This window comes from Theobroma umbraticum, unplaced genomic scaffold, assembly GCF_002168275.2.
Source record: "Theobroma umbraticum cultivar Fairchild unplaced genomic scaffold, ASM216827v3 scaffold_50.0, whole genome shotgun sequence".
NCBI classification, from domain to species: Eukaryota; Viridiplantae; Streptophyta; class Magnoliopsida; order Malvales; family Malvaceae; genus Theobroma; species Theobroma umbraticum.
The window spans coordinates 4472026-4499895 of record NW_018397261.1 but is presented as its reverse complement, the minus strand read 5'-3'; the positions used below and the strand labels follow the sequence as shown (position 1 = coordinate 4499895).

Sequence of the window (27870 nt, the reverse complement as noted above, 5' to 3'; positions counted from 1 at the left end):
GACTTTTTAATATGGCCCCACAATTACCTTTATATATATATATATATATGTACATATATATATATATATACAGCACTATTTATCACAGTTTCGCCCCCTTTTTTTTTTCGGGTTCCGGCAAGGTATTTGGAATTCAATTAATCATTCAAGGAAAACTAGTTCAAAAACAAGTTAGGTGGTTGGGAGACCATGCCTCAGATGCAAAGCCCTTGGATACTGTGAAAGAGAGACACAGAAAGAAAACCCATCATGGGTTCATGGTGCAGCACTTGGAATCCAAGAGCTGTCTGGCAAACCAGGAGCCTCTAGTAGTGGAAAGCACGTAGCAGTACATTTTAAGCTAGAGGCATTGGGAGCCAATCCCAAAGGGATCACTTGATGTTCCTTTAAAAGTGTCATGGAGTCAACCAGCACAAAAGGTCAAGAGGTCAACCACTAGAGGTATGACTTCTGGTGGGGTAGTGGAGTGGAAGTAAATGCAGACATGCAAATAGGCATCTACTTGCTACCTTTCAGCCAAGACACCAACGTTTGCTGCGAATAATCAAATATAATGTGAACTCTGATTTCATACGGTAGAAAATCCACTTAGAAATTTATGGCAATCAAATCTGGAATACTAAAGAGATTGAGGTCCCGACAGCCCAAGGGCCAAAGATTCGATACTTCTGACAAGGAAAATCTATATCAAGTTGGTGGGACTACGTCAAAATCAACCAGCACTAGGTAGTCCAACATTCAGCTGCAATGATATTCGCATCAATTTCTGCCTACTAATGAGTAGTAAGACATGGTCAAGTAGTGACACGACCAATTAAATTAGTGACGAAGCTTCACAGCAAAATAAGAAACGACTACTATGGTAATCAGCCAAGCTAATATTTTTCACATCAGAGTATACCCTACTGATGAATAAGAAATGGTTAAGTACTGATATGGCCAGTTAAATTGGCGACAAAGCTTCACAGCAGGATCAGAAAGACTGCTGAATAAATCGGTGAAGCTAGTCAGCATTTTGCCACTTGAATCTATAGTTGTAATGCTAGCTACAGATCAGATCCCTCCACTTACCATACTGTTAAATTTTTCATTTGTCCTTGTACAATACCAATCAACCAAAAGTTTGCTTTAAGTTTAAGCTCAAAAGTTGTCCTTTATCTTCGATTTTGGGTATTTACTACAGATCATAATAAATTGACAGGATGTCAAGATTCCTAACATTAATTCACACCTTGCAGGACAATTAAAGCCATGTTAAACAGTAATATACCTTGCAAATGAATAGTCACTAAAACTATGCTAACCTCCTGCACATTCGAGATGCCATCATCTCACTTTGTAAGTCAATGATGAGTTGGAGCTGCCCCTGCAAAGGGATATAAGTAGGCAATGGGGAAGAGTCCCATTTGCAGCTTCAGGTAATCCCACTGTCTGCATATATGACAACACTTATGGTGATACATGAGGGGCTGCAGGTGATGGGTGGGAATTAGTACTGGATATCGTAAACACTCCTCTGCTGAACACTTTCCCCCTCTCTCTCTGATAGTAATTGATGCTTATTCCCTGCGCCTAGCTGTTGATTAATACCCATTTTCCCATATCTGCAATTGCACAAAACAAGAACCATTATTATCTTTTTCTTTTTAATTTAAAAAGAAAGTGCAATATGCATTGCAAAAACTAAATAATATCCGAAGAGATAGAAAGCAGCTGGAAATGTGGATTCCTATCTTTGGATTTGGGTATAAGATCACACTGCTGTATAATTTTACTTTCAATGTTCTCATCAAGGGTATTCATACATACTTCTGAAGTAGAGAAAAGTGCTTCTAAGAGCCACAATTTTCTGGCCAAGTGAAAAAAAAAAAAAAGCCACAAACTTGCGTTTTAAGCAACCAAAACGGTTTCTCAGTAACAGTCACCAACCAAAAACACTTCTCTTCAGGTCCAAAGATGCAACTCCTAGATCCTAACTCATCCATGGAAAGGAAAAGGCACCTGTTATACCGGTCTGGCACAGGTTGGGTAGGGTTTCCAGCTACATAAGGCTGCTGAACTTCTGCCAAATAATTTTGACCATTTGATGTCAGGAAAGCTTGTGTCACTGTAGTTGGATTGGAATGGCCCATGTTTGTAGTGGATCCAAAATAATGCTGCTGCAGAAAGGGGGCACTCTGTAGAATATTCTGAGGCTCTGAAACTGGTTGAACATGACTGAGTTGCTTCCCAGTTGCATTTGGATCCACTGGAGCGAGTGAGACTTGAGGTTTCATCACTGGATGGACATGGCTCATATCCAGTAGGCATCTGTAACAATTATATCGCTGAAAACCTATCTGCTGAACATGTTGAGACTCTAAGACCTGTGCACATGAATCCTTGAGAAAAGGTTGCCTTGATTGATTTTCCACAGCTTGATGTTGCATTGGCTGTAGAGAACCAAGTGCTGACACAGTCAAAGGACAAAACAAAGACAATAGACTCCTCACCTGCACCATAGTATAATGTTATTCAGTCAAAAAGGAGCATGATAAAAATGATTACAGGTGAGAGAAAAGGTTGCATAAATCCATCTCACCTGCTGCTTATTAAGTTCTTGATTGAACTTGAAGCCCTTCTGGTAGTTATGTTCAATGGCATGTTTAAAAGAACTCTCATGCAAAGGTAAACAATCCTTATAGATCCTGAACCCCACCTAGAAAAACAATATGAATATTAGAAATGGAATAAAGAACTGGAAAATCATCTTCTAGAATGAAGTAGGGCCTTATACTCCAATCAATTAGAAAAACATGGTGAAGTAGGATGGAATCTCATTTATGCACGTATAACTCCTGCTAGATAGACCTCAAACAATCTTAGAGACCATTTCATACAGGCAAAAGGGACCATTAAAGCTTCAAGTTGTTATATGGCTTTCCAATGACTAAAAAGAGAATGCTACTGGTAAAAGAAGAGCAGCATATTAGCATTACAAGAAGAAAAATCAAAAGAATAACAACTTGAGCAAGGTCTATGCTAATACCTATCAGTTAGACCTGGCAATTTTGGAACATAACCTGTGAACATGACACGGAGTTATGCAGGTTTGGGTTTCATATAATTGTGTCAACTCATTTATGACATGAATAATATTTGTATCTTATGCGAATTGACACACCTAACCTATCTATGACACATTTATACTCGTTTAATTTATTGTATTAACAGGTTAATCCACATTACTCAATATATCTAACCTGTTTAAACTCATTTATTGAATTATTAATATTTAAAATACATATTAGAACTTAAGTTTTAATAGGTTAATTGTGTCTAAATGAGTTAACTGTGTCGTGTCCAAACAAGTTAATCATACATAATCATGTTATGTCATGTAACCCATGTAATAAATGTGTTATGTTCGTGTCAAGAAATTTGACACAATTAATTACCCGTTTCGTGATTGTGTCAACCCCTTTATCCATTATACCTTTACACAACACAATTAAGACATGCTAACACAAATTGACAGCCCTGCTATCAATGGCTTGTTGACAAATTATATTCCTGTAAGTCATTAAATTACGTCCTACAAAGCCTATTTCTCACGTATCATAGGTGTAATGCCATGTTGGCTTCATGCTAAAGTCTGTTTTCATTTCAAGAATTGGGATTATGGTTGTGCCAAAACATATATATTTCAGATTATATTTGAAAACAATAAAGGCAATATAAGCATGTCATAGCCTCGTCCTCCTAGGTGCTCCTACATGGCAAACAGAAAGTAGAAACTAGCAAGAAAGTAAGACTTATAAGAACAGTGATCCCATGGCATGTCCGTCCAAACTTTAGGGAGGCCAATTCAAGCAACAGCTATCCTGTTCCTTCATGTACGGAAGAACAAGCCAAGTTATGGGATAGAAAATATCACAGGGGAACTGCATAATGCTACTAAAAATCCTTCCAAACAGTATCTAAGCATGGATTTTAAATACCAACTATAAAGGTGGTCCAGGCTTGTGCATCCCATGCTTAGATCTTAAACGTACATACCTTTAAGTTAAAAGCATAAGATGACTTGCCTGGGCAGGAAACCTCCCATTGAAAGCAGTTTGTTCCAGGTTCATTGTTCCAACTGAGGTTGCCTCATATATCCCATAGAGAAGCTTCAATTCAAAATCAAACAGAAAAAGCTTCATGCCCGGCTTAATTTTCTCAACAACCTCCATTTTTCCAACAGGAAGACCAAAAACGCGGTATTGGTAGCACTGCGGTTTTGTCCTTCCATTGCACATAAATATAAAGCCCAAAAGTTGTTCCTGGTCATGTTCTTCAATTTCTCTTTCCTGCAGGGCAGTATCATTGTAATGATCACCAAGAGCTTGGGCAGGTTCAGAAGAACAGGTAAGCACAGGAACAATAGCATGAGATGCTTGGCTCTTTAATACCATTTTATTAGCATCTAGCAATGGCACGGGCTATAGTTCATTCATAAACTTCTTGCCTCTTCTCTATTCAGGGACAGGGCTGTCAAAATTGAAGAAACTAGTTCCTTTTAGTTGATCTCAATCATTATAACAGTTATCAATAAACAACAGCATAAAACTGGGGCAAGGCAAAAATGATAACTTGAAGAAGATGAATATAACTGTGAAATTAATAACACGAAAGGGATTAAAATAACGCACGGTATCCCAAACTCACAATCCATCAGAATAACTTTTCGAAACAAAAGACAAATTGCAGATATCTACAACGAATCTTTCTTTCAAAATTTCGTTCTATTCTTTAACTGGATCATACATTATTTTGTTTCTACATACTAAGTTTACCCAATTCTTTTAGTGGAAATATTTCCAACACTCAATATCACATGACCCAAAAAAAAAAAAAACCATCTTAAAATTCATAAATTTACAGCTATCGGGTTTAGTTTGGTAACCCACTTTTACATTTGGGGAAAAAAAGGGCAAAATGCAAACATGCTAAGTGCCATATTGTTAACTTTTGCCTCAAGTAAAACCAAAATGTAAGCTTAGAAGGCATGAGCATCAACCCTAAAAATGACATAAAACCAAAATCCTCCTCCATAGCCAAAAGCCCATTCAATATCAGAAAAAAAAAAAACCAACTATGATTTTCTGAAGCAGGAAACTAACAACAAAAACTCCCAGCAAAAAGGAAAAAGATTCTGCGAAACCAAACACGATCAGAAACCAGCAAAGGATAAAGGAGGAAAAATATTAATGAGTAAAAGGTAAATTACGCTGAAATACCTGCTGAGCTCAGAGATTTAGGTTTTCTTTTTCCTTTTCTGGTGGCGTTTTGTTTGGTGTATGAAGCAAGACCATGGAGCAAACAAGATAACCAAGAGCAAGCGAGAAGTAGCCCATGAAACGCAGGAGAGGCTGGGCCTAAAGCTGCTGGCACTGGTCGCCGCTTTTTTGCCACGTGTACCCCAAAATATTTGGAGGGTCCCTACTTTTTCCTCTCTGGTGCCACGCCAGTTCATGTGGGTCTAGACTTTCTATTTCATTGTATTCTGTTTTTGTATTGTTCTTCTAGACTTCCATTCCAAGTCTCAAAATTGATTTCTCATTTCCTAACAGGAAATGAAAATGGTCGGGATATAATATAAACCACAAAACAATCAATCAAAGACTAAACAACTCTTACGCCATTCCCCACTAATCTTCAAAAAATTTCTCCTTTCATTTTATTTGCTTTTGGAAGTAGAAATAGTAATTCTTTCAAATCCTTGTAAAATCTTAAAATGGCTATTACCATCTGTTCATGGTATTAAATATTTCGCATTCAATAAAAATAAAGTGCAAAACATTTTGAATTAAAATATCTTTACTTACCTTCAAAATTCACAAATTTAGATTTATAAAATTAATATTTTAGTCATAATAATACTAAATTATAAATAAAATATTAATATTTAAATTATTAAATGAAAATATAAATAAAAAATGAAAAATACAAGTACAGAAAAAAATAAAAAAATTATACTAATATTTTAATAATAAATTATTAAATTATTAAAATTTTAAAGTTTCAATAAAAATAAAAATTAAATGATTAAAAAAATTCATTAATTTTATCTTTTGGTCTAAATTTTACTAAATTATATGAAGAGGTTTTTTGTTTTTGATGAAAATAAATCTTATTATAATTGTTATAAAGAGTTTAAGTTTTTAATTATATATTATAAAAATTAATATTTTAAATTTTAATAACTAATTTAAATTATTAATATTTTAATTATAATAATATTTTAAAATAAAATAAATAAATATATTATAATGAAAGATATTATTATCTTTTTATCACTTATTTTTTTATTATTTCAAAATTATATTTACTAATTAAATATTTTAATAAATCATAATAATTATTATTTTATTCAAACAAAACGTGGCATTAATAGAAAGATTGAAGTTAATGGAGACTCAAGGGGATAGCCTTGAGTCTTGATGAAACCAAATAGTTACACTCCACGTCAATCCATGTGAAGTATGGAATTGAGATTTATGGAAAGATCCGTGCCAACTATTTATTTTGATTTGTGGATTATACAATTTTATATGCGTCTCATAAGTTAAAAATAATATAAATTTTTATATATCTAATATCACTTCAATATACAATTAATATGAAATTTATGATTTTACTTTAATCTTAACTTTTCGTTAAGAACTTCTTTTCAATGTGAAACTTATAATTTTACTCATTGAAAATAAATTTTTACGAAATAAGATTCATATAACCCAAGTTAAGATCGTAATATTTTAATACTTAAATATTTAAAATTTACAAACAAGAACTGTTTGAAATATAAATGCCAACTTGCTACTAGCAGCAAATAGCAAGACACCATAAAACCTAAGTTGCCTCTCGTGGGCTTTGGAATAAAAGGATACATCTTATTGTCTAAAACTCCAAAGTCAATATGAAGTCATAAAACTTGTAACAAAACGTGCCTCACACCTAGGGTAAATTGAAAACTACACAATTGTCGAGCAATTCTTCGGAACTAGCCTAAGGAATCTGACATGAGCAATACAAGACCCGAAATTGCAGCTGTATACAACATACCTATAAATCAGACTTTAACTAAGTTAGAAAATCAAGGAAATCGATGTACAATACAAACTCACTTATATGTTAACTCAGGACAATGATAAAACAAAAATTATTTATGCAATTGAAATAACGTTCGAAGTTTATCTTACAACTATGTATTTGTTTAGCAAATAAAAGTAAGCTTTTTATGACTGAAAAAATCAATATGACGTAGGATGTAACATTTTTGTTTTATGTTCTTTTATATTAATCTTTTATAAAAGCTAGGATTTTGTTTGGGTACTTATTATATATGAATGCAATACGTATATGTGTGAAAGGAATATTCTTGTTAGGTTTGATGAGAAAATTAACAAGTTAAAATCAGAATTTAGGAAACAAAAGGATTCACTAATCATAATAAACTTGTTTTCCCACCATCTAAGACCATGAAACAAAGGAATAGGAAAATATAAACCATGACCAATAACAACAATAAAAGAAACAAAGCTGAAATAAGACAGAGTGAATAATAAAAGACAATTGCAATGTAAACAAAATTAATAACAACTAGAAATTCTATTATAGTTAAAATTTGAAGTCTTGAACGCCCATTCTCAAACTAATGATTCTCTCAAAGACTCAAATCCAAGTCCAGATCATCATCAAAACAATCTACGTTGCCAGCATCCTTATCTACAAATAAATCAGTCACATCTTTGGTAGGTTGTTAGTTCACCACAACAGGAGGAGCCAACACGATGCCATCAACAGAGTTTCGATTTTCCCTTCATTGATTTTCCTCTCTCTCGTTAAGGTTTCTCCTTTGTTGGCTACGATACCTCCTTCGTTGTACAAGAAGAGTAGGGATTTCATTTTCCCCTGGCTGAACTTGCAAAGGAATGTGCAGCCACCGTTGTGGACCAAGTGCAAAGCTTGATCCGATCCTCAACCGGGCAGATAGAGGGACAACATCAAGGACATCGTTTCTGGGTGCTTGGACTCGAGATTGTGAGGCTGTGCGATGCCTTAAAGCGTAGTTTCTTGGAGGTGCCTGATGTTGAGCTAACAAATAATTTCTCAATTGGGTGGATGAAGGCATATTGAAATTTTGCACAAGGGGAATGAAAGGATAACTCCTCCCATCATAAGCTGACATGTGAGAAACATAGTGATCTATGATAACATCAAGGCCATAGAGGACTTCATCACATAATACACATGGTCTTTGTATTATGTTTAAGGGAATTGTTAAATTTTGGTTGATACCACTACTCTCAGAATTCCAACTAGAGCTAGGCATAACTAAGGTGAGATATGAAAATGAGAATAAGAGTTGAAAGAAATTTGTAGAGAGGCTTCGAGATAAAGACGAAGAGAGTTAATCAATGTAATTTATAGTAAAATTTTTCTCCATATAGGTTCATAAGATAATTAAGGGAAAAAGTACATATATGGTAACATATATAACAGATTTTTGCATAATTTATAGTAAACTTTTCATCTCTTACATAGGTTCATAAGACAATTAAGGAAGAACATGCATACATGGTAACATATATAGTAGATTTTTATGTAATTTATGCTGGATTTTTCTTCTCTCACATAAATTTATAAGATGATTAAAAAAAAATTTACATATATGGTAACATATATAGCCTTAGCATGTAAATATCTTCATCCAGTGAATACCAACCCACGATGTGGAACATTTATAATAAGAAAAACAAAATTTATTTTTTTTATAATAGTTTTTTGTGCATGCTCTAATTTATATATATATATATATATATATGGAATTAGCATTTTTTTTATAAAAAAAAGAAGGAAAAAGCAACGAAGTAGAATAAAAAGCGAAAGGAAGAAGTAGCATGACAAGTTAATTAATCCATAGCAATGTTTATCTTATTGGTCTAATTCTTACAACCTAAATGGACCAAATCATTTGGCATACTATTTCTTTGGATCTTTATTCTTCTCATTTTTAGCAATTACATTAGGAATTGTATGATCCAATTTTACTTGTTGTTGCTAATTCAATCAAATTCATTCATTAAGAATGAAATACATAAAGAAGAATAAATCATTTCCTCCCATATTCAGCTAGCTCTCAACACTCCCAAACAATACATCTTATACAGAATCACCTCGCCACAACCAAACATGATATAATAGTTCAAAGTTTTACAACAAACCCAATCATCAAAGACAAAATATGATTAAAACAAGTCATATGCATACCATTCATCTTATCCTTAGCAAAGAGAGCAATTTTTCAAAAGCGTAGGACTCTAAATTTAACCAAAAAACAAACAAATCCAAATACATCACCAATAGATTTCCTAAAATTATCAATTTCATTTAGAATAAATCATTTGTCCCACAGCCTCGAATTTTGCATCACAAATCCAAGAGAGTGCCAGTTTTGGATCAAATTCCACAACAAGAGATTTCAACCCAACCCATGGCAAAGACATGAACACCTTAAGAGCAATTTTAATAGCTAAAAATGCAACAGAAATAAGTCCGCAATCCCCAATGGGCCAAGAAAAATCTCACAACAAAACCACTTGAATCTCTATCACCCCAACGCAACTCACAAGGCCAAGCTTGCCTCTAATGGAGCCATCGATATAAGTTTCAGTTCATTTTCTTTAAGAGCAGCCAAAGAAACCTCATTTCTATTTGTAGACGAATATGGTACAAAATTTCTAGGCTTCGACCACCATCTTATCTCATCCGTACAACTATCACCCTCAATCGCCTTTATCCAAAATCATGATTGCATTTTAAAAAATATTTGATCCCCATCCCCTTGTTTTCCATTAAACACCATCTCATTTTTAGCAATTCATAATGCCCACGAAGTAACCCCACACATTGCCAGTGACCTCTTTTTTAATGCACCGCAAAGTATGACTTCTTCACAGGACCTAATTGGCAATGGACAATGGATTCACTAACATAAATCCCCAAATTTGAGCACATAACCATACATACTTCAAGGATACATATAGAATAAAAGGACATGGTCATAATCCTTTTTAATTTGACCACACCATAGATGTAATTAAACTTGATAATTCATGGTTTTGTGCCTTAATCGTATTGTATAAACATATGGTATTAACATTTATATGGATCAAAACGAATATGACATGATTGAAGATCCATGTCAAGATCCTATACACAAACTTTAAAACCAAATTTATTTGAATTCGTATCGTTTTTGTGTCATATTCTCATCATATACAAAAGTTATTAAATCTACACATATTCTTCTATTAACATCAAACAAAATACCTATAGATTTCAGAAAACATTTTGTAAGGATAAAAATAGCTAACCGCAAAAAGCCTTGAACCATAAGAGGCATAATATACTTCCATATGGATGAGAATTATACCTGGTGTCCTTTTAGCACATCTTGAGAGCCCAGAGCGCCTACGAGTCTCTTGATCAAGAAAGATCCTTTTGCGTCTTTTTCCCATGTCAGTTTCTCCTGCTTCCTCCGGTCAAGGTAAACATGCTTTCAAGGTTATCAAGAGCTCTAGCAAAGACTGTTTTTCCCATTTGAGAAGGATTCTTCTGAACTGCTAGTTGCATAGCCCACCATTAGTCCATACTTTTGCTACTTTAGTTCCTTGTCAATCACTTGAGTGAAAGAGTCTTGGAAAAAGGACTTGGAGGCCCGTTTATCCAACCAAAAAAACACATCCCTTCCATTTTTCACCATCCCCCGACACCCATTTCGACCCACCAATTTATCCACCCCTTCATTGTTTCATAACTTCACAATATTTCTCCAAACATTTGACATCCTTCCTGCGTGCTCATTTAAGGGCAATTAGTTCTACTCCTTTCCCCATATTTACTACAAATTAATTGTCTAAATAGCCTGTCCAACCCCATATCACCACCACTATTTACCTAACATGATGAAGGTTAGACAATCCTAAGCCCTCCAAAGCCCTTGGCTTTCATAAACTACATCCCGTTTTACTTTTGCGATCTTCCTCGAACGCTCGCCTCCAAGCCAAAGAAACTCTTTCCTTATCAATTCTAATTTTCGAATCACACTTTGAGAGATTGAAATACCGAATACACAAGTAATGAGTTTACGATCGAGTTGATTACAGCAATCCCCCAATGACAATATTTCCTTATCAATTCTAATTATGCAAGTGTTTTTTCAGTAACGATGCTGGAATGTTACCTGCCTTCTCTACATACTAAATGCGTTCTCTGCTCTCTAGCTACTGCTTATGTTCTGGATTCTTTGGCTGCTGTCAAATGTGTTGATTGCCTATTATTCTGTCACGAGGAACTATTCGACATTTTTCCTTATATCATGATCTGGTTGCCTTAAGTTTCATATCAGGTAAACTCTATACATACTAAAATGGTTGTAGTCTAAAACTATAAAGCAAACAAGCAACCCAGATTCTAAGCCAGCCGTATAGAAAGATTGAAGTTAACGGAGGCCGAAGGAGACACCCTTGAGTCTCGACGGTCATCCCAGATTCTGATCCGTCGAAGCCTCATTGTCACCATTTAATAAACCTTAACCGGACAACTTGGGTACTGTTTATGATGCAACTGCCACCTTGCTACTAGTAGCAAATCGCAATGGGGGTCGCATACCAGTGCCGGTTAAGGGCCCTCAAAATGGTTGATTCTTAATTTGATTACTTGATGGCTTGCAATGATCCCATGTGAACATAAAAAAGTAGAGCTTCACCGAATAATTTTGCATGCAAATGACAGCCAAAATATAAAACCATATGGGATACTCCCAAAATTTTGAAAAACCTTGTGCCATGTTTTCACTAAGAAAAGAGATTTTGATATAATGGAAGTACAATGTGATTTGGATCGACTACTGGTTTCTCGTCATCAACACTGGCCAGGTTTTGCTTGATGATCAAAAACTGCTCACTGACCAATTCCGGTTTTCAAGCAAGTTGCCAGCCTCCAGCTCCAAAGCAAAATGAGGATTGAGGAGCATCAGATCAAAATTGAGAGGAAAGGACCAAGTTTCTCTCGTGGAAATAAATAAGCTGTAGGCTACTAGGACAAAACTTCTACAGCTTGTGCAGTCCAATATGTAGATCAGAAGATATGGATATAAGAAGTGGGATAGAGTAATGCCATACAGCTTTAAAGATTCGTTTCTGATGAGCTCTTATTGACTGGGATGGCTTGTGAGCGTTGTACCTAATATCAAAAATATGGATAACAGGGTCAGCTGAACCAGATGAGAGGTATAAACCATCAGGAGACCAAGCTTGATTTATCAGAGCTGATAGGGAATCACTGCTTTCTTGCTTCCACCCAAAAGAATGCAGTTCTGTCTGCCTTAATCTAATATCATAGAGCCGCAGCTGCCTCTCGTGGGCCCTGCAACAAAAGAATACATCTTATTGTCTATAACTCCAAAGTAAAGATGAAGTCATAAAACTTCCTGTAACAATACTTGCCTCACACCTAGGGTAAAACTGAAAACTACACAATCGCCAAGTAATTCTTTGGAACTAACCTAAAGAATCTGACAAAAGCAATAATAGACCCAAAAAATTGCCACTATACTGAACATATCTATAAATCAGATCTTAACTATGCTAGCTAATCAAGGAAGCTGATGTACAATATGAATCTGAATCTACCAGTTAAGTGAAACTCCTCTTATATGTGAACTCACTACAACGATGGAACAGACATTTTTTATGCAATTGAAATGATATTCAAAGTTTATGGTAAATATGCTAATATTTGTATTAAAAAGAAAATGAAGCAACAACACATTTTTTTTTTGTTCAGAATAATGGGAATAGAAAATAAGTTCTGTTATCTAAACAAATTTAAGTTTGGATATTTTCAAATTGTATATTTTCAACTGCAACAAGAGATCACAATACCACCATTATGCATTCCTGCCAAACTGGAGGTGCCCTCAAAGAAAGTTCCACAAGTAATGCGTGAAGTGTTCTAAGGTTATTCCATCACTGCTTTCCTCAAAGTTTTAATAGACTAGAGGGAAACCTCAGCAATTTACTGACCAGGTAAAACACCAACAATGGAAAGAGCCACAAGGCATGTTAAGAAATGTAAAAGGTCAATAGCCAACACAAAGAAGTTTACTGGTTGTGAAATAGATATTCCTTACCCAGCTTGAACCATGAATAGATTGAAGTCACAAGGATTTGGCAGAACACTCATGCATTTACTTTCTAGTTGATGCTTGAAGTCTGCTCTTCCCACATGCACGTCAAACCCAATAATTCTTTTGTCTAATCCAGCAGATAATACAATCTGCTTTTGCTGCATCCCTGCAACTCCCATGACAGCAGAAGAATGCAGATTCCTATGCAAGGACTTTGGCTTCCACACATTCTCATCTCTCTCATCCCAAAGCACCACTGCATGATCGCTGCCACCAGTGACAAAACAGGTATTTTCCCAGGGCATGAATATTATGCTGTTGATGATACCTTTAACATGAGGCTTATTCTCTAAGAAAGTTACACGGGCTCTCTGTCATTGCACATACAAACAAAAGGAGAGTTTACATAAAATTACACCCTTAGTAAGATGGAAATTGCATGTTCAAGTAAAAAATAGACAGTACTTAGCTCTTCCAGCACCTCCATACATCCAAGAATATATTAATTCTGAATAGAGCAGCAGCAAGATTTTTATAAACAAGAAATTACACCCACCACGCTTACCCCTTGTGTTTTGTTAAGATTTAGTACTGATATCTGGGAATCCCCAGCATCAGCAGTGTATACAGAAAAAAGGCTGTTTCCGTGTGGATGCCAGGCTATATCTTCTGGCCATCTTCTCTCTCTTGAGGATGCACAATCTGTGGTACTAAGCAAAGAGGCTGATGATCTGAAGTTCAAGGCAAAAAAAATGAAAAAACAAGAAACCCTTTTAGGACAGACTTATGGTTCAAAAATACTACTAAGTTACACAGTAATTAGGGCTAAGCAACATATCACAGCCTGCTGTGACCCATGTCATCTTCTGCAATGTAAAATGTCATCCAAACAAAAGTATGAACAATGAAAGGACATGCCACCTGTGATGCTGCCCTAATATTACTACAGCATGCAAGAGGGGACAAAAAGACTTCAATAAAAAGAGATGACAGAATCATATGAGTAAAACTTCAGAAGTGCTCAGCCTAAAACCAACCTGATATTGCAAGTTTCTTTAGTAAGACCGAAGATAAGCCATCCATTTCAATAATGGCTCAGACAATCAAAATTTAACTTTTAATATAAACTGTCTCCTGCTATACATAACACAATTAAGCCTTAATCACAAACAATTTTTGGCCAACTACATGTCATTTCCCTCCATTATGCATGCTCTAGCCTCATCTTGATATGGTTCTAAAAGACTCAAAAGGATCTTTCAGCACCACATACTTTTGTCAATTCCAGTAACACAACCTTCCCCTTTCTTTTCCAAATGGCAGAACCAATGTCATCTTGCTACAGTTCTAAAACTACTCACAAGGATCTTTCAGCACCACATACTTTTGTCATATTTCAGTAACACAACTTCCCCCCTCTCTTTTCTCAAATTGCAGAACCAATGTCACAGTTAGAAGCTCTCTGATTCTATAAAACACTTTTTTGCAAAAAAAGAATGCTTCTACTCCTCTATGACATGCATCATTTTCATAGTTCACCATGGAGGTATATAGCCACATCAAATGCATACTAGATAAAATTAGAAACTCAATTAAATGAAATTTTTGCACTGCAATCTGTGATCAACAACACGTATCAGACACAGCTAGTAAATAGCAGGTTCGGACAAAAACATTAACGTACCCTCTAGCCTGAAGTTGCCACAAGTTGACTAATCCATCCAAAGCACTGCAAATAGTCCAAGAAACTAGCCACAATCAGATCCCGTAGAACAGAAACAAACTATGGAATTTCCCAGGCTGAACAGTTGAAACAAAGAGATGCAGGGCCTTCCATCATGCCACTACAATGAAAATTTAACATAATCAATGGCATATGTTCCCCCACCTTTATCAAAGAGCATACCTGGTCACAAAGAGCTGATCATTCACTGGACATACAGCAAGACTTCTTAACTTTCTTTTGTGCTGACTAGAGATCTGACTGCTTGTATAGCGAATTGTGTTTGGTGAAGAACTGCCTCGTACCAAGGGAATCAATTCTTTGTGTTCTTTTTGTTCTGATACAACAGAAAATTTGTAATGTTCTTGTAATCCAACATGAAAATAAGTACCGCATCCAGTTAGAGGTTAGCACCATACCAAACTTCCTTTTAGTTCCTCTATCTTTAGTTTCAACAGCTTGCACATCAGTAAAACTTCTATGAGATTTCTCTGCTTTAGCTTTTACAGCCCAATTAGAGGCAGCACTTGCTTCAAGACCAGAAACAGTGGCAGTCTTTGTACCTGACCCTGCTGATTTTACAGGTTGGGGATTCCTTGGGTTCACAGAAGGGATTACAAGTTCAGTTCTTGACTGAGGTTGGTTTCTAAAACCTCCATTGATATGTTCAGGACTGGTTGACCTAGGCTCCACCTTCACATTTTTAGTTCCATTTGCCAGAGAACCACCAGATGACGCCCTGTTATGTCGCTCCCGAAGGCGAGCCAATTTAGATTGTGAATCTTGCAGCCGCTTCTCTGCTTGATGAAGCTGTGTGTCAAACAAGCAGGAAGAACAAAACAATCAAACAAAGCGCTTGGTATGAATGTGCAATTGAAAGCGTCAAGCGATATTAAAACAAACCATCATTATAATACACTTCTCAACAACCAAAAACAATTTATCTGAATGCATTTGCTCATAAAGTGATACATTAGAAAATGAAGGACGAAAGCAAAAGACCCTTTCTTTATACTCTAATGATAACTTCTTTTGAAAAGTGTTAGTGTATTTTATCAATTTCAACATTTTGCCTTGCCTTCAATATCGCTTATTTTATCAATTCCTGAAGTGAAATACTAAAGTGGATGAAGTTCAAAGAGGAAACTTTCTAGAATGAAATACACAGATTTCTACAAGAAATATAATTAGAAAAACCTCAATGAATAAGCGAACATTAAAAAGAAAACCCCAACGTCGCAGGAAAGAATCAAACAAGAGGAAGTTGCTGTTTTCCATAATTTTTTATTGACAAAAAGGAAAGAAGTGGGATGGGGGGGAAACGGATGGAAGAACCTGAGAATCGTAATAGGAGATACGTTGCCGGAGTTGTTCGACTTCTTTGGTGCGGTGTTCGATCAAAGCCACCAATGCCTCTTCTTGCTCCGCTCTGCTGTCCTCGTCTTCTCCATTTGCTGCTGCTTCTTCTTCTTCTTCTTCTTCTTCTGCTTCTTCTTCCTTCACTTTCTTCGCAATCGTTGAACTGGCGCTCATTTTTCTTCACTTTTGCGCCACCCTTTCTCGGCCTCCTTACCCCAAGGGCGCTCTTTTTATTTTTTATTTTTTTTCTTTTTTTCTCCTTTTATTGTTGGACAGAACTAGGGCGGTTGGTTATATCATTTCTTTTCTTGGTTTTTTGCAATTTTCACGTTGTCCCAATAAATCATTTCTATGTTTAATGTGAAAAAATAAATTAAATTCTGACCATATGACGCTGGTACATAACATTGAAAGCCTGCCAAAATGCATGTTGAGTGATCCTTTAATTTAAATTAAATCCTGAATTAGAGAAAACTCCTCTCTTTTTTTTTTTCCTTTTGGTTACAAGGAAAAGGGTCAATTTATTCGTTAAAAAAAAATTGCATATGCTTTCTCCAGCTCATGTGTACTACTGCTGCTCTTGACTTTGGAATATACTCCATTCAACCGTTATTATGCTGAATCGGCCCTACTCCAATTGAGATTCGAAATTATATTTTTTAAATAAGGAATAGATGTTAATTAATGAATTAAATGCTTACCTGTTTAGATCAAGAAATTTTGATTGTTTATTTTTGAATTGAAATCATTTGAATTTCATATTCCGATCATTTCCAATCCAAGTTATCTTTATCGTTTCGGATTTAGGTTAATAACTTTTCCTCATCAAATCAAATTGACATATTCGGATTGGAACAGATTTTTTGAGTTCGAGTCAGCTTCGACTAACTCTAATCATATAAGCAACCGCAACTTTTGCATAAGGAACTTCATTTATAGTGCAAGAAAGAAAGCCTTGCTGCAGAAATAGATAAATGAATGCAGACTTGAATTTTTACTAGCAATATTCAGAATCATTGAACTTCCAATTCAACAAGATTCCTGTACATCTTAGGCCCCAGATAATAGGAATTATGTCTTTATGATTTGAATTTCCTTTTAACCTTTACCCCAAAAACGAGAGAAAGAAACATCATCAGAAACTACAAAACTAAGGAGAGCTACGAGGAGGAAAATTAACCCACCTGGTATATGAAATGGGTCTATATTACAACAAATGTGATGCTCAAACAGAGCCATAAAGCTCCCTTATGCTCATCTCAAGAATATGAGGATGAAAATAACTCATCAGCAACCTGAACCCAGCCGCCTGATGCCATTTTACATCTGAAAACCTGAGGACCAAGTTGTCAAATCTCGGTTAGTTGCAAATCCAATACAACAAAGATATTCAGCTGTAATCCAGGACCAAAGGGTGATGTCAGTAGCTCTTTAAATAATGCATGGAATACATCTGAACAAAAGAGCGATTCAAGCCACAAGATCAACTTCATCGCGTCCAGGAGGAACCACATCTAATCTCATCATACTCCTATACTGATCTGGAACAGGTGCACCAGCCTGAACACATAGCTCCACCACAGCTGGGGCTTTACCGTAATATCTCTTCAAATCATTATGTTGAGGAGGACCATTCAGATTGCGAGCATGCCAGACATAATTAGGCCAAACAAGATCATCAACAGTCGCTTCTTGCCAGGCATGCAGACCATTTCGAGACTGGTGCTTCGAGGCTTTGCACATCCTAACTTTGTGTCCCTTAGGACCAACCTGAACCTCTGGGCAATAGCCACACGTCCACACACTGTACTTCTCCATGATCGTTTTCAGTCCTGCTATCATTTCAAACCATGAATCCATAGTCCTTATACTTAACTCCATCAAGTTCTTTTCTTCATCATTTAGCTCCGAGTTTGAATCCCTCGTCAATTCACCAGTGCCGGAACCATCAAGATTCTCCCAAATGAAGTTGCTCTCTATTTCGTCCATTCCCGCCACTGACTCAAAATCTACAATTCTACCTTCAATAGAATACACAGGTTTTGTTCTTCTCTTTGAAGGGTACTTTTCGATGTCTACGCCAGCTTGTATACAAAGCTCTAAGACTGCAGGGATTCGCTTGACACTATGCCTCTCATCATGAACAACCCTCGGTTTGCCAACACGGTCATAGAGATGGAAACATTTAGGAAAGTAACAACATCAACCACCTCTCCTTTCTCCAAACATGAGTAGCACTCCTAGAACCGCTTTCTGGACCTGTACAAGTACGGATTTCATGACCCACACTGCCAATGTGAACCTCAGAACAAAATCTAACCCCAAAAGAAAGGAAAAAGACAACATCAATGTCTTACTTAAATCCTTTGTTCTTCTAAAATGTATACAAAATTCTATATTCCGAAATTAGCAATCCATCTAATCAAGCAATCAACTAAAGAAAGCGAAACCCAAAAAAAAAAGACAAGGCGTTTTCCTAGTTACCTGCAGCGTTGAACCGGCATGACTCGGACGAGTTTGGACAAACCGGAGAGAAGGAATCCACGAGCTCGGTGGACTCGGTGAGCGACGTCGACGAGTTCGGGACCAGAACGAACCCATTGGCGGGTGGGTTTTCGAGCAATCTACAGGGTTGGGCTTTTCTTAATTCTTTCTCTTGCTTGGCTCTTTTAATCAGTTCTTTCATGGGTGTCGGGTACGGTTTCCGCTCAGACTTGTCAGTGAGTGGCTTGGGCACGTCTGAGTAAAGAGGGTCGTCATTTTTGTCGGGGAACAAAGGTAGATTTTGGGTTTTGTCAGAGAAGAAGGAGTATTGATTGAATCGAAAATGGAGCTTGTTGAGCTGGCAGATTTGCAACAACAAAGATTTTCTCTGCATTTGCAGTGGGTGAACACTGAGCTGGGAGGAGTACTCTGTTTAAGCTGTTTTGGCTTGTCCATTCCTTTTTGACAGGACCGTATAAAAAGGTATTGTTTTTGTACACAGTTTGTGAAGTTGCCGTCGTTAGTCACTACCATACGGAATAACATATACAGTACCAATTCGACTTAAGTTCATACATATATAATAGCAAATTGATTTAAGTTCAGTTCATCAACTAAAAGTTGTAAATTCTAGCAAATATCTTCATATCAGATTAACTCAAAACTTCTCCCAAGTTCAAACAGACAACTTCCATGAAAGCAGGCAGAGCTGGCCTACTCATCATCCTCCAGATTGTAAACACTGAACTTAGCATGTTACATACGCAAACAGAGAGACCCCTTGGCTCATGGAACATCTGCCATTTTCAACACCCTCGTAAAAAACCTGTCAATAACTTAAATCTGACAATACCGAAACACAAATTATACAGTTAATTCTCCTGCATTACACGTTTCAAAACCCAGTTCTCATATCCAGGTCCTAGGACTAAGGATAAAAAAATCTGCCACACAAAGCATTTCTGGCCCGGAACATCCTTCACTAGAAACTAAAGAGTAGGTCTTACATTAAAGTATACTTTAAACAATAAAAGAGGAGACGATTAAGGTTCAACAAGAGGGAGTGAAAAGGAACATATTTCATTAAAGGTAAACAAAAGAAGTTCAAAAATTCCACGACTAAAATATATAGATATGTTGTGTGTGTCTCTCTCTCTTTGAGCAATCACACCCCACCTAGACCAAAAGCAGGACTCGTAGGGATTCCAAAACGTTAGGGACAAAAATGAAATCACATAACTCGGGATACAAAACTGAAACAAAAAGAAAAAATGATCCCTCAAGTCATGCATAAGCCCAGGAACTTCTATACATCATGATACTGCTCGGTCAAGACTATCCAAAATTTGAAGCCCCCATTACGCCAGTCTCTATACTCATAGTGGGCTTTGATACAGAAAAAAAAATTCCATAGAACGACAAAATCTGTCAAGTACCACTTAGTTTCAGTTATGCATCTTGGTTCCCAAAACTGCTCCTCTATGACCAAAAAAGAGTTATCAGGCCACCCTCAAAAGACAGAGTAGGGTGGATAAAGTCTTGATACTCCAAAATGGTATTTAAAGTTAGAGCTGGATAAGCAGACTGCTTAATCAGAATCCTTGGAAGAACCCAACAACAAGTCTGCCCCATTGGAAAATTCCTCCCCATTAGCTGAAGTTGAAGAACAACCTAGGCGGTGGTTCTCCTCATTGCCAGTTCGTAGTCTCCCTGGTCTTGATCGGATATTGGCACCCATAGGAAAGGGCTCCTAAATAGAAAAGAAAGTAGGAGTTATATAATCAAAACGTCCTCTCAATTACAGACACAAAAGTAGGGAAAGCTGCACGAGTAAATCTACATAATACATTTCAGAAAACAAGATAAAAAATTACATTGAGCTTGTTCATGGGGTGCATCAATATAACCCACCTGATCACCAGCATTTGGGCCATCAGTATGAAAGAGAATAGGACGGCAACGTTTATCTTCATTCATCAAGCTTGAATTCTGGAAATGAGCAATAAGAGCAGCCTTTCCCTGAATCCTAGCATATGCAAGAGATGCCACCTTTTCACTATTGAACTTTTCCCATTTTTTGCCATTGAATGCCTGAAATTATGTATTAGTTTTAACCTGGTTAGCTTTGTTTTATTTATCAAAATAATAATTAAGTACACAACTACACCTGCAGATGACAATATCTGCATAAACAATAGATATTACTCTGACATATCATCCATGTACAAACCTTATGAAAAGGAATGATCTGTTGTGGATCGATCATGTTGATGAATGCATAGCCCACATTGCATTTGTTCTGTAGATAATAGTTGTAAAATCTTGGGTTAGCAGTACAGTCAATTTCAATTACATGTGGCATGTCCAAGCATGAATTATTGTATCAATAAAATGGTTGATTGACCAATTAAGTTACTTGCCTTGAAGTCAATTGGCAAGTAAATAAAATCATAAGTTCCTCGACAGTGCTCATCAATAGCAGCCAGAAGCATCTTTGAGGTATACCTGCAAAAATCACCATTTGACTTGTTTTTTAAGGTGATGATCATGTGAAAGAAGAGACATATGGAGAACAAAGGAATATTTACAGAATGAAATGAGCTATAATATTGGATGCAATCAATAAAACTAGTGAGCACTAGCATAATTTCACGTAATTTATTTTAAGTATTCACCACGTATACAAATTCGCTTTGACTTATACCTAGGCATGGTCAAATTTAGTGTCAGGTAGTCCAATTTAAACAAATTGGTGGCCCACCATTAGTTGCACCAATTTGGAGGAAAATTTTAAAGGCAAAGTGCTGCTAAATACCATCAGGATGTCTACAAGTTAAAGGTAATTCATCAAGCAAATTTGTTCAAGCATAAGACAGGTTAAACAGATAGAGAATACTGTGCAGCAAAAATCATTTTTAATAGTAAAAAGAACAACTCACGATACAAGAAATAAGGAAAAAAAAAAAGATAAAATTTGCATGAAGAGCAGTTCACATACTTGTTGGGTATGTTTTTAATCATAAGCGTTGTTCTGCTGTCTTCCCCGCGTATGAGACGGTCAATATCAAGTTCATATTGTTTTTTATCAGCATTACTAGAATTTGATTCATTTCTACGATGTGAGAAGTTTCTAACTCGTTCATTAGGTGAATCAAGAGATGCCGGCATTGAAATCATAGGGTTCCTGCCAGGGAAAAGGTGGCACATCTGCTGAGGGGAGTGCACCCCACCATTTTTAGTCAAATCCATACAATTTCCACCAACATGAGAAAAAATGTTGTGGGACGCAATTTCCACAGGATGTGATGGCGAACTACCAGGAAAACCCACACTTCCAAGAGATCCCAGGTGAAAACCAGAAGTTTCAGGAGACTCCCCAGCATAAGGATGCCGCCTGTCCCAGAATGCAGAATTAACCGGAGGTGCTGAACCAATGTGGTGTACAGGTGATCCTACATTCAACATTACAGGAGGTGCCCTAGGAAATGCAGGCATGTGAGGAAGGCGATTAGCATGAATGCCATTGACAAATGATGGCGAATTTGGCCAAACCATGGCAGTTGATGGATGTTGCTGGTGTGAGTTGGAGTTGTTCCACATGTAATGATTTCCATTAAGTGACAAGCTTCCATTTCCAGATGACCCAAAAACTAGAGAGATTTTATTAGCAACACAAAGTCAGAGAGAAAGGCAAAACAAGAGAGTAAAATCTAAGCCTAAGAAACAGAATTCAATTCAAGAATAAAACGTAGAATTAAATTTACCCACAACTTTCAAACATAATGAATTGTGAAATTTATCACAATTTTAACATAATGAATAATGAAACTATGAATCCATAACTGAATGCAACAAAGATGCAGGAAAACATTTTTCAATTAATATAGGATATCATAATCAGCAGAACTTACGCCCTGTATTAGGTTCCATCAGGTGCCCATTAGAACTTGCTGCGCGAATGTGCCTATTGTCAAGTCCTCCAGTCATCATGGGACCAACACTGCTAGCCATGTCTGTTATAGTACTTGAGGAGTTGAATGGAGTACCATTGGCTAAGCTATCATGGTACTCAGGAAAGGAATGAGGATGGAAACTTGGAACACTTTGGTTAGCAAACTTCATATCATCCAGAGAGTGGTTGGGCTCCCGAAGACTTAATTGTTTGCCTATAGGTGCCACTCTTGCTGGAGAGGCTAAGTTAATCGGAACACTAGAACTTCGATTAGGTTCAACAAACGAACTCACAGGTGACTGGATAACTGAATGTAAAACCTGGGTAGATCCATTATCCATGCAGCCAGATACAATTACTCCTGGAGAAATTGTCACAATGAATCATAATGTATGAAGGAACACAAACATTTGCTGTCAAACAACAGCTTAAAATGGATTGATCAGACAGCAAAATTCACAGGCAAAAGCATACCAATGTGTCCTGAAGATAACTCATCAAAAGGGCTTTCACATAGGCTAGGTTCATCTTGCTCCTGCTCGGACTGTTGCATAAAACTGCAAAGTAACTTTGATTTATCACTATTTACAGAGGCAAAAAAAACTAACAATAAAGAATGACATACAACTCAAATGCACAAAAAGCATATTAGGCATCCAGGAAATTAATTGCACATTGTTGACCAACTCCATACAGCCAAATAAGGCAGAAGCAAAGTACTAAACAAAATTCCCACTTTCAGGAGCCAGGATCACAGAAAAGGGGAAATTACAAAGGTCCCAGATTCCATTCAAAAGCTAAGATTAATCTAAAAACAGCAAAAAAAAAAAAAAGGTTGGAAAGATAGCAGAACAAGTCAATGATAGTACCGCCTAACACCCCCTGGACGGCTTGGTTCAAGTTTGATCTGCTTCCCAGCAATGTCACTCCTATTCAATGCATGAAGAGCAGCTTCTGCAGCTCTAACATCATAAAACTCGATGAATTTGTGACTATGCTTGTGTGGAGTCTCACGAACCTACAATGCAAATGAACCACATGCTTCAGACACCAAAATATAAGGAGAATTGTGAAGCTGAAAAAAATTAAATGAATCCCTTACTTCTTTAATTTCTCCGAAAGCACCAAATATTCGCTGAAGCTCATCAGTTGAAACAGAAGAATCAAGGTTGAAAACCACCAGTGTCCCTTGGTTTACATCTTTTTCAGATGGATTATCCTGGGGAATTATAAAATTTTAAAAAATAACTAAATAAAGCAGCAACAGGCCAAATGAAGATGCATCAACAAATTAGACAAAGTAAAGGTACTAAGAGCAGTGATGGTAATAACAACAATAGCAGACAGTAGCCATCCAGAACATAATGGTTGAAGGCACACCTTTGGAATTGAATAATGTATATCAAGTTTCCTACGCCTCAACGGCTTATTTTGCAGAGCCCTCATTGCATTTCGGGCTGCCCTTATATCATAATAAGAAATCATAACAAACCCACGATGCTTGCAGGCAGTATAGAGAGTTCGGATATCTCCATATTGCTGACAGAAGGAAACAGGTTGTCAATTTAACTTACTGGAACATGTACCCATTTAAAAGGAGAGTGGATGGATGAAGGTTTGCTTGCACAAAGTCTCAATAAACAGTGTAACAAATAGAAAAGGTACACAAACCTCAAATAGAGCCTTTAACTCTGAATCTTCGACATTGCTATTAATGTTCCTGACAAAGAGTGTCCTAGAAGGATGTTCACCATATGGATGTTCACCAACAATTGACCCATTGGAACCCCCTTGACCATTGAATACTCCAACGAGATCAGAATTCCTTGGACCCATGGATAAACGATCATCCCCTTCTAATTCCATTCCTCCACCACTGCTGAATAGGTCAAAATCTTCTAATTCATCTCCTTTGCTGGCATGAGCATTAAGTTCCAATTCATCAATCACACCAGAGAAGAGATCATCTTCATCAGGGAGGAGATTTCCGATAGTCTGCGCCTCAATTTCTTCCATAGATTTGAAAGGTTCTTCCTCATTGTGTGAACCACCTTTATTGGCATGTTGACAAGATACATCGTTCCCCAATAATCTCACTGCATAAAGATAAAAGCAAAGCAAATCACAGATAAAAAAATTTATCAATTATACTGTAATCAAGAAAAGGCGGTGAGTGACCAGCAGAAACAGGAAAAAAAAAATGCAGCCACAGTCTATAGGTATTAGCTCTAATTTTCAGTCCATTTGACGGGAAAATGTCTCAATTAATTCAAGAACCTTTGGTAGAGAAAAGTGAAAATGCAGAAATATATTTGTGAACAGATTAATAAAATGGATCATCAGGGCATGATTAATTAATAAAAAAGTTTCATACTTTCTTGGAAAAATGTTCACATGATATGGTAGGAAATTTATAGAGTCATCAACAAAGCTATAAAATGCTATATCAATTAAAGCATCCGATATTAGAAAAGCAATAGAGAAACAGTGCAAACATAGAATGTCCGTGCATGTTGACGCACGAGTATACACACCAATACACATGTACATAAGCTTGATAGACATAGATAAAAACACTTACACCACGAGTACACACACCAATACACATGTACATAAGCTTGATAGACATAGATAAAAGCACTTACACTTTCTACTAAAAATTTCAGACAATGAACTTGAAAACAGACTACTTTCATGCTGGATCACATTGAGATTGGTGCTGTTTCCATTAAAGTTCACTGCTGGTTGCGTGTACAGATTTGACAATGATTTTGGATGATGATTCAAAGAATTCCATGAAGGCTCAGACAAATTGGTAATTCCCTTCCAACCAATGCCTAACTTTTCTTCTTGATCTCTGGCCAGATTAGACGGAGGAAGTTCCATGCAGTCAGCAGACAGTTTTTCCGATGGAGATGAACCAACCAACTTATCTGCAAAGACCAGAAGATTTTTAACATAAACAGACAGGAAGATAATCATGCACAACTTTTTCATACAAGCACATGAAAGGTTCTCATTTAAAAAATCTGAGCTTTCTAGGTAAGATGTCTTTATATGCAAACTATTTTTTTTTCCCTTATCTGTAAAAAGGCGTTTCAAAATTGTAGGAACCACAGAGTAAAAGACGGGAAGATATTAGGAATGAATCCCAAAGTTCTACATGTAACACCAACAAAAATTCCACAAGGCAAGAAACAAAAAAGAAAATATTCAAAAATAAGACGCCTTACTAAATTAATCCAGGTTGATATGCAATGCTATCTATATGGAACAAAATCCATGTCCCAAGAAAAATCTCTAGGGGTGAATTCAGACAATAAATACAGCACTCTCAAAAGGGGAAAAACAATAAAATGGACGCCAACTTTTGACTTTTAATCATACCAAGGTATTTCAGACACTTTTAAAAATAATATGACAGAAGTCAATCTATAATATATCTGCAGCAATGCACAAAAGCACTTCTCACATGAAACTCACATCTACTGATTTAGCACAATCAAACAAAATTACAACAATATGGATGACAAACTCCCAATCCCAATAAAAATAGTAATTTAGCGCTTCAGGCAGAGGAGATAATTCAGAAGCACCCTCAATGATCAGGTATTTCAACACATTATAATCCATTGATAAATCAAGCTGATTGCTGCATTCTTTTGACAAATCCTTCAAAGCAAGTACTCCACATCTCCGTGATAAATTTTGGAGTGACTATAGTCTTTTGTATACTCTAATACCGCCTGAATTGGCACACAATTGTAAATACACTTAACTTTTGACTGATGCACTCAAGAATCCTTTTGATACAGACAAAACATAACAATTGGAACCACCCAGTTATCAGATCAATCTTTTTGGATTATTCACTCAATAGTAAAGGCTAATTATGGTTCTTAAATACTTCCCACATGTCATTACTAAGTCAGAGGCCACAGCTTTTCTTGCAGTAATCAAGAGACCAAATTGATCATTTACTATGTTTAACAATGACAAAGGCTAAAAGTTCCATTCTTATGGTGTATGCCTACTGACAAGAAATTGACAGGCAGTTTAAACGGTCAATGCATTCAAATAAACGGATTAGCAGCAGACAGAACCAGCAGTTCAGTTGTCCATAGCACTGTTCTCACCTTGATTATCGGACATGGTATTTGGCTTCCAAAATCCAATTTGTCTCTGCCCAACAGAAGTTGACATTAAAGCAACACAAAATGAATTATTGTTTTCTGGTACTAGGGACTTAAAGTTTTAAGATAAAAAAAATTATCACAATTGTAAAAAAGGCACATACAAGAACCCTACAATATGGTCTAAAACAAGAAATAAAGACCCAGACTGATAAACTCAAAAGAGAAATGAAAGTATAAAAAATTCGGTGTATTATGTCGTAAACTACCTCAGCTGGAAAACGGAGGTCTTCAAAAAAGTGGGATGATGCCGATGCATTCCTTTGATCCATGATCTCAAATGGCATTGTTTAGCTTCTAAACCAGAAAATCTCAAAAACGAAAAACTAAAAGCTCAAAATTTGTGACAATGGCTCCATCTTGAATTAATGGCCCTAACCTGTAAAGCATTTAAAAATTATCACTTTCCACTCTAAAATTGTATTTTCTATTTAAAAAATAACATCAGAAATGCAAGAGGTAGTTACAAATTTTGAAGAAACATGAATCCATTAATTTAAATTTGAAACTATTTTGTTTAAATACATCAAAAATCATAGAAGGAAGTGAAGATGACACAAAAGCTAGCTACTTTGGCAACTTTAAACGATTTCCGAAGGAAGCATAGAGAACAGTTTTTTTTTAAACAAGATGTACCATGAAAACGAAAGCCACTTACCTCCCAACGACCAAACAAAACTGCCCCGTTTGGTTTCCAAGAAAAGGTAAGAAAATTTTAGAAAGAAAATCATAAATCCTAGTTGCTGAATTAAGGTGAATTTTCCATTTCCAAACAAAAAACTAAATTTCCAATATTCAAATTCTAGTTTCCTTTTGCTTTCCCACGCTTTTCAAAGCAGCTAGAAACAAAAAGAAATTATTTATGCAACTTCAACCCTAAAAAGTAAATTGTTAGCTACCAGATCAGTTTAAACCCAACTACGCATTTCTCAAAATATATATA

General features: G+C 36.3%; 4 protein-coding genes across 6 annotated transcripts in view; all 4 read right to left on the bottom strand.

Annotated features, from left to right (window-relative positions):
* Positions 1 to 1002: 1002 nt before the first annotated feature.
* On the bottom strand, positions 1003 to 5397 carry LOC110417520 (uncharacterized). The gene is made up of 5 exons (XM_021429888.1): positions 5262 to 5397; positions 4068 to 4512; positions 2582 to 2698; positions 2002 to 2492; positions 1003 to 1604 (listed from the first exon to the last, which is right to left on the bottom strand). The coding sequence occupies exons 2-5, from the start codon at positions 4434 to 4436 to the stop codon at positions 1490 to 1492; spliced, it is 1092 nt and encodes a 363-aa protein (XP_021285563.1). The 5' UTR covers positions 4437 to 4512; positions 5262 to 5397; the 3' UTR covers positions 1003 to 1489.
* Positions 5398 to 11828: 6431 nt separating this feature from the next.
* Positions 11829 to 16643, bottom strand: LOC110418725 (transducin family protein / WD-40 repeat family protein). The gene is made up of 7 exons (XM_021431524.2): positions 16275 to 16643; positions 15359 to 15749; positions 15123 to 15276; positions 14901 to 14945; positions 13782 to 13947; positions 13220 to 13587; positions 11829 to 12453 (listed from the first exon to the last, which is right to left on the bottom strand). The coding sequence occupies exons 1-7, from the start codon at positions 16470 to 16472 to the stop codon at positions 12138 to 12140; spliced, it is 1638 nt and encodes a 545-aa protein (XP_021287199.1). The 5' UTR covers positions 16473 to 16643; the 3' UTR covers positions 11829 to 12137.
* A 583-nt stretch (positions 16644 to 17226) lies between these two features.
* APO3 (APO RNA-binding protein (DUF794)) lies at positions 17227 to 19704 on the bottom strand. The gene is given in 4 exon segments (XM_021431618.1): positions 17227 to 18492; positions 18494 to 18613; positions 18783 to 18883; positions 18886 to 19704. Coding segments are annotated over 4 exon segments (1236 nt in total). The 5' UTR covers positions 19177 to 19704; the 3' UTR covers positions 17227 to 17768.
* Positions 19705 to 19846: 142 nt separating this feature from the next.
* Positions 19847 to 27870, bottom strand: part of ML1 (MEI2-like protein 1) — an 8823-nt gene continuing 799 nt past the window's right edge. Inside the window, exons 2-15 of one of the 3 annotated variants that reach the window (XM_021431615.2) lie at positions 27137 to 27306; positions 26871 to 26916; positions 25380 to 25667; positions 24406 to 24830; positions 24115 to 24273; positions 23837 to 23953; positions 23604 to 23752; positions 23209 to 23291; positions 22694 to 23095; positions 21781 to 22432; positions 21203 to 21287; positions 21013 to 21081; positions 20694 to 20873; positions 19847 to 20532 (exon numbers count right to left, since the gene is read on the bottom strand). In XM_021431615.2, coding sequence (XP_021287290.1) covers positions 20371 to 20532; positions 20694 to 20873; positions 21013 to 21081; positions 21203 to 21287; positions 21781 to 22432; positions 22694 to 23095; positions 23209 to 23291; positions 23604 to 23752; positions 23837 to 23953; positions 24115 to 24273; positions 24406 to 24830; positions 25380 to 25667; positions 26871 to 26916; positions 27137 to 27214 — 2895 coding nt within the window. In that variant the 5' untranslated portion in view covers positions 27215 to 27306 and the 3' untranslated portion in view covers positions 19847 to 20370. Of the gene's footprint in view, positions 20533 to 20693; positions 20874 to 21012; positions 21082 to 21202; positions 21288 to 21780; positions 22433 to 22693; positions 23096 to 23208; positions 23292 to 23603; positions 23753 to 23836; positions 23954 to 24114; positions 24274 to 24405; positions 24831 to 25379; positions 25668 to 26870; positions 26917 to 27136; positions 27307 to 27870 lie in introns of those variants that run through there. The other 2 variants (XM_021431616.2, XM_021431617.2) reach the window with 2 other exon arrangements.